Below are 10,320 nucleotides of genomic sequence, written 5' to 3' on the forward strand. Positions count from 1 at the left end.
AAGCTGCAGGACAGGAATATACAGCAAACATTTAACCCCCAGGCCCACCAAAGAATCCCGGAAGCTATACTTTGTTAAGGGTGTGGGGAACTATAGCTCTGTGAGGGGTAAATCCCTGGATTCTTGTGGGAGGTGTTTGTGCTTTAAATTTATGGCGTATACACGATCATTGTGTAACTACCGGGAAGATGCGAATGGAGTGGAGAGTAGCCGGCATTGCTAAGTGTCAGTCATTACTACAGGCTGGCTTGTTCTGTGCACTTGCCATCCTGGCTCAGGCACACGCGTATTGTCACTTTTGCAAAGCAGGAAACGTGTCAGCAGGGCTGCATTCCCCTATCCTTAAAGCCCAGTGACGGAAGAAGCGACACTTGGCGGCACATCTGCTTTCTCAGCAGCGCTGAAGGTACAGAACCCCCGGCGCCGGGTGTGTCCTAGAAATAAATATATAGGCTAGTCCACCCAAGTCTGCAACCCGAGGGTCACTTCCTTCGGAGCAAGCCCCATGGAAATCTGTCCTATAAGCCTCACTACGCATCGCTTCAAAGCAGAGCAACAGCAACCAAAACATCCCCTAAAAACGATAACACGCCCCGTCGTGCAGAACCCTCTTTAAGCCTCTCCTCATCCGCTTCCCACAGTAGCGCAGGGCAAGATCCTCCTTCAGCGCCGGAGTCGAAGGGGTCGAAGATGCTTCACTTTTCATCCTGCGCAGGCGCCGCTTCGCCGTGTTTGGGTGGTGGGGAGAAAGCAGCGGAGAAGCCGAGTAATTCGGCGCCTGCGCATCGGGCTCCTTCCTCGGGTCGCTCGAACTCTCGCGTGGTATCGCGGTGACTGGAGTCGGTTCCCGTTCAAACGCTGGCGGGAGTTGGACGGCGCCGGTCCAGATAAAGCGCAGGAGGAGGCGGGGAGTCCGCTCCGTTGTGTCTCGAGGGCCTTGTCCAGTTAGCCGAAGGGAACTATTGTGCTGCGGCCTTTGGCCGCTAATACGCGGTGCGCTCTGTACATGCCCAGGAGAAATACTTAACCTCATTGACGCTTGTTATTCACTGAGCCGAGGGAAGTTCCCGGGGTGCTGCTCTTCCTTGGGGGCTTGGAGGCCTCCGGAGACTTAACGGTATGTGTGCGTTGTATTTGCAAATACGTGGCCGGAGGTGCAGCAGTAAACGACGCCACCACGCAATAATAATTATAATTAATTATAAATATTATTATTATTTATTTATACCCCGCCCATCTGGCTGGGTTTCCCCAGCCACTCTGGGCGGCTTCCAACAAAACACTAAAATACAATAACCTATTAAACATTAAAGCTTTCCTAAACAGGTCTGTCTTCAGATGTCTTCTAAAAGTTTGGTAGTTGTTGTTCTCTTTGACATCTGGTGGGAGGGCGTTCCACAGGGAGGGCGCCACTACCAAGAAGGCCCTCTGCCTGGTTCCCTGTAACTTGGCTTCTCGCAGCAAGGGAACCACCAGAAGGCCCTCGGTGCTGGACCTCCAGCAAAGGCCATAGCTCCCTCTTGACCCTCGGTGAGACCAGCTCTGTCCCCCGCAGGGCTTTCCCCCACCCTAACCTTTGCATTGAGCTGGTAGGCTGCTGTTTTGTCTCTTCTCCAGGCAAGGTGTAACCAGCTCCTTCAACCTTTCCTCATAGGACCTGGTCTCCAGGCTCCTCAACATCTTTTGTCTCCCCCTCTAGACACCTTCCGGTTTGTTGACGGCCTCCTTAAACTGCCCACAGCTGCAATACTGGTCAGTATCTTCCTTGTAGGCTGCAGTTTGCCTGTGATGTGTACAGAGCTATTCGCTTGCGGGGAAGTGGGCAAGACATATGACATGGGTAGGCAAACTAAGGCCCCCGGGGCTGGATCTGGCCCAATCGCCTTCTAAATCCGGCCTGTGGACAGTCCTGGAATCAGTGTGTTTTTTTACACGAGTAGAATGTGTCCTACTCGTGAGCCAGTGTGGTGTAGTGGTTAAGAGCGGTAGTCATGTAATCTGGGGAACCGGGTTCGCGTCTCCGCTCCTCCACATGCAGCTGCTGGGTGACCTTGGGCCAGTCACACTTCTTTGAAGTCTCTCAGCCCCACTCACCTCACAGAGTGTTTGTTGTGGGGGAGGAAGGGAAAGGAGAATGTTAGCCGCTTTGAGACTCCTTAAAGGGAGTGAAAGGCGGGGTATCAAATCCAAACTCTTCTTCTTCTTCTTCTTCTTATTTAAAATGCATCTCTGGGTTATTTGTGGGGCATAGGAATTGTGGGGCAAAATACAGTCCAGCCCCCAACAAGGTCTGAGAGACAGTGGAAAGGCCCCCTGCTGAAAAAGTTTGCTGACCTCTGACATATGTTCTGGCCTCATCCATGTTTCCAACCTTTGGAAAGTTCAGGCCTGCTGTGTCTCTGCTTCACCGCCTTGGATAACACAGCTCTTTTATAACAGCAGCAACAACAATAATAAAAATAATAATATTTTTATTAAAGATTTCTTAGTTTACAAAAATCCGTGCGTTGTCTATTTTTTTAAGTTGTGTTCTCTACAGCAGTGTTTCCCAACCGCTGTTCCGCGGCACACTACTGTGCCGTGAGACATCGGCTGGTGTGCCGTGGGAGGGAGGCGGGCGAGTCGGGCGGCGAGAGGCGGCGGCGGCGAGGATCCGCGTCGAGCCGGGGGCGGCTCCGCGGTGGTGGTGCCGAGCGGCGGGGCAGCGCGCGCAAAAGGGAGGAGCGCGAGACAGCGGAGGAGGAGGAGGCCGGCATGTCCGGGCAGCAGCAGCAACAGCAGCAGCAGCAACTCCCGGCGACGGCTCCTCAAGCCCCGCCGCCGCCCCCTCCTCCGCCCGCTATCGCCGCCACCACAACAGCCGCCGCCGCCTCAGCTGCCGCCGTCCCTCAGTCCCTCGCTCTGCTGCCTCCTCCCACCCCGGCAAGGGGGAGGGAAAAAACTTTCACTTTTGTGCGTCCCTCCCGGCGTGACGCTGCGCGCTGACGTCACGGGGCGGGGCTTTAATGGTGGTGTGCCGCGAGATTTTTTTCCGGTAAACAGGTGTGCCGTTGCCCAAAAACGTTTGGGAAACACTGCTCTACAGATCACTTTTATTTGTTGTGAGACATTAGTGTTTCATACAGGTTAGGAAGGAAAGGGAGGGAATGGTGAGTGGGGTGGGGTCAGGTGGTTATGCTTCTATTGTACTTAGTGTATGTGTGGGGTTTTGTGTCAGCATCATTTGTATAGGTTCTCTTACTATTTGCTTGTTGTTTTTCCTTGGTGGTGAGAGAGGTTGGGGGGCCTAGGGTGTGGTTGGTTGTCTATGGTTGTCTGTAGTGAGATTCGTTTTTGTGTGTGAGTATGTGTGTATTTTTGGATCAGGTTATCCAGATTGATTTGTATGCTGTCAGCTGATTGATAACGCAGCTCTTGAAGATGAAGAAATAAAAAATAAATAAAATGATTAAAATCAGTCAGTCATGATAAAACTCATAAAAGAGGTGCTGTGGATCAAACTTGTTGGGAAATGATGTCTTTAAATTCTAGGCTATCAGTGAAAACCTAGTGATGGGGTCAATGTGTTTTGTGCATCTTGAAATGGGGCTGGCATTTCCAAGTTTGAGAGATGAGCCAGCAGATCCAAAACAGATGACATATTGTATGGGCATGCCCTTTTTTCAGATCAGCCCTCTGTGTAGTTGAGAATCTGCAAGGAGCATGATTGAAAAAGGGAGGTAACTTGCTGCTGGGTTCTTTATTCTTCCCCCACTGCTGGATGTTGTAGTGCTGTGTTTCCTCTGGTTTGTTTCATTCCTTGTGCCTGAGGTGGTCCCTGCACTTCATGCATCCTATAGGTTGCAGCAGTTTGTCTAACAAACATGCAATGCTTCTTTCCTGTTCTTACAGGCTTTCAGTATGGAGAATGAGAAATCCAAGATTCCTATCTACAGCGTCCAACAGCCCAAAGTGATCAGTATGCCAACAGGTGTGTTAGGCTCTTGAGAGAACTACTGTATTGTTACTATATAGCTGTGTTTTCACCCCTATGTTGCTCATCTTCAAGTGCTCATCCTAACAGCTGTGGCAGCCAGGATGAATCTCCCAGGCTAGGGGATGGCTGAAGAGCCTGTGGCCCTCCAGATGTTGCAACACTCCAGCTCCCATTGGCCAATAGTCAGTGGTGATGGGAGCTGGAGTCCAGCAATTTTTAGAGGCCCACAGGTTCCCTGTCCTGCCTAGAATTTTCTAATAAGCTGCTTGCCCTGAGTTGAGCTCTGCCGTGTGATCAAACCTTAAGTTGGCACCATGTGCCCAGACCTTCATTGAACCTGCATTGAAATGTCATCTAGGTAAAACAAGGGCCAAACTATTTACCTTTCTAAATGCCTGGTGTGGGTTTTTAGGGAGAAAAAAGTGGGTCTTCAAATGCTGTTTAAATGTGGAGACTGAGGAGGTGCTGTCAATCGTGTGAGTTATTGAGTTTCCTTTTGTTTTTAAATGGATTCCTTATTTGCAGATCCACATTCAAAAAAGCAATGTTTTGTCAAACCTGACCTGGGCCCCTTGAAAGCTCCTGATTTCACTTTTGGTGAAAATGTTCCTGTGCGTACTGCCCTCAAAGACACAAATCAAAGGTAAATATAAGTGCATACTACCATTGAGATTTTCTATGGAAGCTCTACTGAATGTGCCCTGACACCTGGGTTGCACTTGACTGGGATATGAAGAAATAGACAGCTTTCTTCAAGGCCATGCCTAGTTTTTGGAACTCCTTACCCATTTAGGCCTCTCTTCTACCAGCTGATCTGTTGAAATTATTTCCTCTACTCTATTTTATTATTGTTAGTCCTGCCTTCCCACCCCTGCTTTTTTATAAAAACATGTTTAGATGTGCAGACTGCTTTGAGCCCTTCTTTTAATGGAAAGGTGTTGTAAAATAACTTTTAAAAAGCAAACAAAGCTTGTAATCATTGGTATTTAACAACAAACATGACTGCTTGACATTTCTCAGCAAATGTGCTGCTTTATCCTAGAATCAATAGAACTAACAGCACTAACAGGGAGCTTGGAGGTCACGTTGTCCATCCCTTGCTTGACGCAAGCTGCAAGTACAGCATTGCTATGCAGCCTCTGCCAACCAGCTTCTGGTTTAATGTCCCAGTGGGGTCCAAACTTTTTTCAAAGAGGACCAGATTTGATGAAGTGAAGGGCCGTGGGGGCCAACCAAAGGGCCGCCCAAGATCGTTGAGCTTTTTTTAGGATTTTACCCCAGGAAATAAACTGCAACAGGGGCCAGGTTAAACCAACCAGCGGGCCGGATTAGGCCCCCGAAACGGACTTTGGACATGCCTGCCCTAAGTGAATGTGAGCCCACTACCTGATGTAGTCTCACCCAGCCTGTACTATTCTAAGTTCTTATACAGCTCAGGACCAGGTTACTTGAGAGACTGCCTTATCCCTTATGCATCTAGTAGATTGTTGCCGTTTCCAAGTTTCTCCTGCAAGTTCCAAAGATCTCTGAAGCCTGCTCTATAGTAACTCAAAGCAAGACTTTTAGTGTGGCTGCCCCTGTTCTGTGAAACAGCATTTCTGTCAATAGCATTTCTATCCGCACTTTCTGGAAACAGTTGAAGGTTATGTTCGAACATACTTTACCAGCTGCATAATGGATCTGTACCCTGAATTCCCACTTGTTGGGATGGTTAGCCTTGTTTTAAATGTATTTGCCTTTTTGTGTTCTTGTTTTAAATTATTTTATGTGTAAAAACGCCTGGAGGTGGTGGTTTGGAAGGTTTAATTATTAATTATTAAATTAATAATAATATAATTAATTAATAGGTTTCTCATAATGTTTAGCCAAAAGCTGCTCCCTTGCAATTTCTACACTTGATGAAATGTACCAAATGGTGTGAAGGAATTTTGGGTTTAAATACTGTAATGGCAAATGTTCAGAGGATCAAGCTGTTAGTTGGTTTGGCTTTGTAATATTAATAAAAGCTACAAATATCATTATTTAACTCTGTTAAGGTTCATGAAGAAGGCAACACAGCCACCACCTAAGAAAGCAGCAACGTCAAATGCTCGACTGTGAGTGCCCCAAAGCAAAGCTGTTTCTTACGCATTTTCTTTCTCTGCTTCCTACTCGTTCACAACGTGGCTATATATGTATATAGTTTTTTTTATTCTGTTTAATTTTTTTGAATGATTTCCACCATTTTTAGTGGTTGTTACTATTATCTGTAAGCTGCCTTGAGTCCCATCAGGGAAAAGGGCGGCCTATATAATAAATGTTGTTGTTGATTCCATATAGGAGTGGATTTAGATCAAATTAACATTTCTTAAATGATGATCTCATTTAAGAAAATGCAGAATATCATATAAACATCATGATGTATTTCTATGTTTATTTTGCATTATGTGATTTTTCTTTAAAGTCACCATGCAGCTTCAGTGTGCAGCTATGTACAGTCATACCTTGGTTTTCGGACAGCTTAGTTCTCAAATGTTTTGGCTCCCGAACGCTGCAAACCCGGAAGTGACTGTTCCAGTTTGCAAACTATTTTTGGAAGTCAAACGTCTGATGGGGCTTCTGTGGCTTCTGATTGGCTGCAAGAGCTTCCGGACATTTTGGAAGTCGAACAGACTTCTGGAACAGATTCCATTCGACTTCAAGGTACGACTGTATATACTTCTGAATCCACGGTGAACACTGAAATGTCCAAGAGTAGTAAATAGCAAAGCTGTGAATGCTGTTATCATAAGCTGGTCAGAATGTGCTTCTTGATTAGAATATTCCTCACATAGGGCCCTAAACTAGGAACTGCAGGTTTTCTGGATCTTCATTTTTCATACATTTAAAGGTGAAAAAGATTTCGGAGCCCAGTCCTTGCATGCAAAAATGCATCCCCTATTACCCCCAAGCTGTCTTTCAGCTGTGTAACTTAGGGCAGGGATGCTGGGCGGGAGTCATTTTGTTGCTGCTATTGATAAATAGTTGGGAGTCAGAAATCCTTAACTGGGTAAACTACCCAAAGATCTGGTACACCTGGATCTACTTTCTCCCCTCTGCCCATGTCTTAAATGACAACTCATGTATATTTACCTTTTTCTATCTATGGTGTTCTGTGTGAGCTTTGTCTGAATGTTAAATGCAGACAAACTGCTCATCCACGATGCATCAGTAATATGCTTTTGATCCTATAGCCCTATGAGCAGATACAGACGGGAGACTGAGCTCCGGAACAAGAACAAGCAGTTGGAGTCTGCTAAATGGGAAGTGAGCTCAAAGCTGATGGAAGCAGAGGTAGGAAACAAACTTGATTCTGGTAAATTCATGGAGAATAAGGCCATTGATGGCTACCAGCCATGGTGGCTGTATGCTACCTCCCAAGATCAGAGGCATGTTGCCTCTGAATACTAGTAACTGGAGAAGAACAGTGGGAGAGGGCTGATGCACTTGTGTCAACTTTGTGGGCTTCCTATAGGAATCTGGATGAGCACTGTGGGAAGCGGGATGCTGTACTAGGCAACCCTTTTGGTCTGATCCAGCAGACCAAATCCTGGACAAGTTGCTAAGGTATCTTGTCCTGATATTGGCTCACGGGACTGTACTTGCCCAATGGGCCACACTGTGTGTGTGAGGTTGTTTAAAAAATATGTTACCAGATTTAAACAGGTTTTCAAAAGGCCATCCAAGAAATTGGCTTGTAGAAATATTGTTTATGCCTGCTCATGCCAGCGGTCTATGCGGGGTGCAGGGCAGGCTTGCTTCCCTCTAGTGTGCAGTTTTTCATCCCTCCTGCACCAGGCAAGCAAATCTTAAATGCTTGAAGGCCTAATAAAAACTGGTGCTCTGCTGTTTGGTTTAGTTATCTCTACTTGCAGAAAGATCTGAAGAATACGAAGGAGCAGTGTGATAGTCTGGAAAAAGAAAACCAGAAGCTGAAGAAATTTCAGGAGAGCTGCATGTTGATCTTGGCAGCTAGGAATTGTGATCCAGGTATAAAATACAGATGCTTCTCAGCTCTCTCCCCTGTACATCTGCAGTATACCATGACTTTCTCCCAAATGTCTTAATGGAATTTAAATTCCTTGGATAAAGTTCCCTGTGATTTCTTTTTCTTTTCTTTTCTTTTCTTTCTTTCTTTCTTTTTTTCTTTCTTTCTCTCTCTCTCTCTCTCTCTCTCTCTCTCTCTCTCTCTCTCTCTCTCTCTTTCTTATTTAGTTTCTTCCTACACTGGATGCAAGGAGGTTGCAGGGCCTTTTGGGACCTCCTGTGATTAGGGCACATACACAGGAACACCTGTACACTTCTAGGTGCTTCTTTTTGGTTATCCCACTGAGTGTATGGGAGTGCTGGAAGCAGTGTCAGGGGGATGCGCTGATATTGGGACCCCAGTGCCCCACATTTGCCTTCATGTATTCTTGGAGGAATGTGCAAAAAGGACTATGAGCTGGGTTTCAGTACAGGTTAAAAATCGGAGTGAATGTATGAAACTGTTTTAAGGTTAATTTGGACCATTGGTCAATCTAGCGCAAGCTTATCTACTGATGGGCAGCCACACTCCAAGGCCTAGAGCAAAAATCTTTCCCAGTAGTGCGGCTTTAAGTGGAGATGGCAGGGGTTGAATCTTCTGCATGGAATGCATGTGTTTCACTGCTGAACTTATAGTCCCTCCACATGCAATCACACTCTGATCTGCAGAATCTTTTAAATTCTTAATTTTGTGTTTTAGATGGGGGAAGGGTTGTTGGTTTGTGTGGGGTGGTGTTCTTGTTTTTATTATGTATCTTGTTTTTATCTTTATTTTTATGTTGTGAACTTCCCTGAGATCTATGAATGAATGGCAGTGTGTAAATTTAATAATAAATTTTAGGTTGCTTATTAAGGATAGTCCCAGAACTATGGGATTGGAGGCCATGCTTCTGGTAAATTAATGGCATATGTATGGTTCTGACTTGTAAATGTTTCTTTTCATTCCAATTAGCTACAGGTGACAAAATTTTGGAAGAGGATGAGGAGAACAAGAAGACACAAACTGAAATAATGGTGAGAGAATGAACCCGTTTCCTCTTCCCTAGGAAACTGCTTGCCTGACTCTTCCCCTCCACCTGCAAAGTTTCTTCTATGTATTTTGCTGAGTTCCAGCTGTCATGGGTCCTAAATAACTACGGAGATACCTTCTGAATATCTCCAGGACAGGATTTGACAGAACTGCTGTCCCTGATGCATGGCAGTCAATGTGATGACCTCTACATGTTGCTAGGCGACTGTCGTCATCCCTGACCATTGGACATGCTGGCTGGACCCCACTTTGTCAACCCCTCCTTGTGCCTTTTCTTTCAGGACTTGATGGAGAAGCTGACTACTGACCTTGAACTATTCACCCAGATGGCAAAAGAGCAAAAAGAGAATCTTCAGGTAAAATACGAATTGTCTTCCTTCTCCATTACTGCCAACATACAGAGCATTTAAGCCTGACCACCACCACTGCTAGGTCTCTAGACACAAAGCCAACACCACACAAATTCCTTTCTTCTAAATGTTTTTTCTTGTCTGCTCACCTGATGCCAACCACACCTCCATATATGTATGCAAACTTCTTACTTCTGTTTGGCAAGAGGGGAAAGGCCTGAACGGACAGCAACTTCGCACTGCAAGCAAGCCACTTTGCAGAGTGATCTTGTACCTGCTAACTGAAAACAAGTCGTGTAAACCTTGAAGGCTAGCAAATTTATTATGGCATAAGCTTCATGGACTTCAGTACTTAATGTTGCTGCCTTTCTGAAAACTGAAAATACAAGTTGTGTGTAGATTACATTAACTATTAATTTTCTTTCCTCGTAGAAGACACACGACAAATGGAAGCAGGTGGAGGAGGAACAGGCCCATTTCTTAGAGCAGGAGCAGTGTTTTCATAGAGAAATGGAAGATTTGTTTGCCATTTTGGATCAGGCAGAGGAACTCAATTCATCATAACAAGAACTGAGCCATGTAATCTTGTGCTGATCTGCTTCCTTATTGGACTCCAATATATAGAGCAGGGGTATCCCTTGGAACTTTATAGTTTTAATAAGGTTTGTCTTTGAAACCCTTTGGTTTTCTTTTTTTCCTTTTCTCTGTTTTGTTTTTTGTAAATATTTTTTGGGGGGTAATTAATTGATTAAAATAAAATCAATTTAGAATGAGAATCATACGTAGGATTTCTTTTTTTCTAATACAGTGAAATAAAAGAAAGAATCAATATAAATGGAATTTTAAAATACAGCATCTAGTACAACTTATTACAATTGCTACATCAAGTATAGAAAGCATTGTGGTCTGTCAAGGCCAAC

At 45.2% G+C, this 10,320-nt stretch overlaps 1 protein-coding gene across 1 annotated transcript; it reads left to right on the forward strand.

Moving 5' to 3' along the window:
• The first annotated feature begins 819 nt into the window (after window positions 1–819).
• On the forward strand, window positions 820–10,176 carry KNSTRN (kinetochore localized astrin (SPAG5) binding protein). Its single transcript, XM_081210409.1, has 9 exons — window positions 820–1,117; window positions 3,892–3,970; window positions 4,502–4,619; window positions 6,013–6,072; window positions 7,189–7,288; window positions 7,870–7,984; window positions 8,973–9,034; window positions 9,332–9,406; window positions 9,833–10,176. The coding sequence occupies exons 2-9, from the start codon at window positions 3,901–3,903 to the stop codon at window positions 9,962–9,964; spliced, it is 732 nt and encodes a 243-aa protein (XP_081066535.1). The 5' UTR covers window positions 820–1,117; window positions 3,892–3,900; the 3' UTR covers window positions 9,965–10,176.
• The last annotated feature ends 144 nt before the right edge of the window (window positions 10,177–10,320 follow it).

Source organism: Podarcis bocagei, assembly GCF_964188305.1.
Source record: "Podarcis bocagei genome assembly, chromosome: 1".
NCBI lineage: Eukaryota > Metazoa > Chordata > Lepidosauria > Squamata > Lacertidae > Podarcis > Podarcis bocagei.

Coding starts and splice junctions, on each gene's coding strand:
- KNSTRN (XM_081210409.1), top strand. CDS start 3,901: ATGGAGAATGAGAAATCCAAGATTCCTATCTACAGCGTCCAACAGCCC. Junction 4,620..6,012: donor CTCAAAGACACAAATCAAAG/GTAAATATAAGT, acceptor AACTCTGTTAAG/GTTCATGAAGAAGGCAACAC. Junction 7,985..8,972: donor AGCTAGGAATTGTGATCCAG/GTATAAAATACA, acceptor CATTCCAATTAG/CTACAGGTGACAAAATTTTG.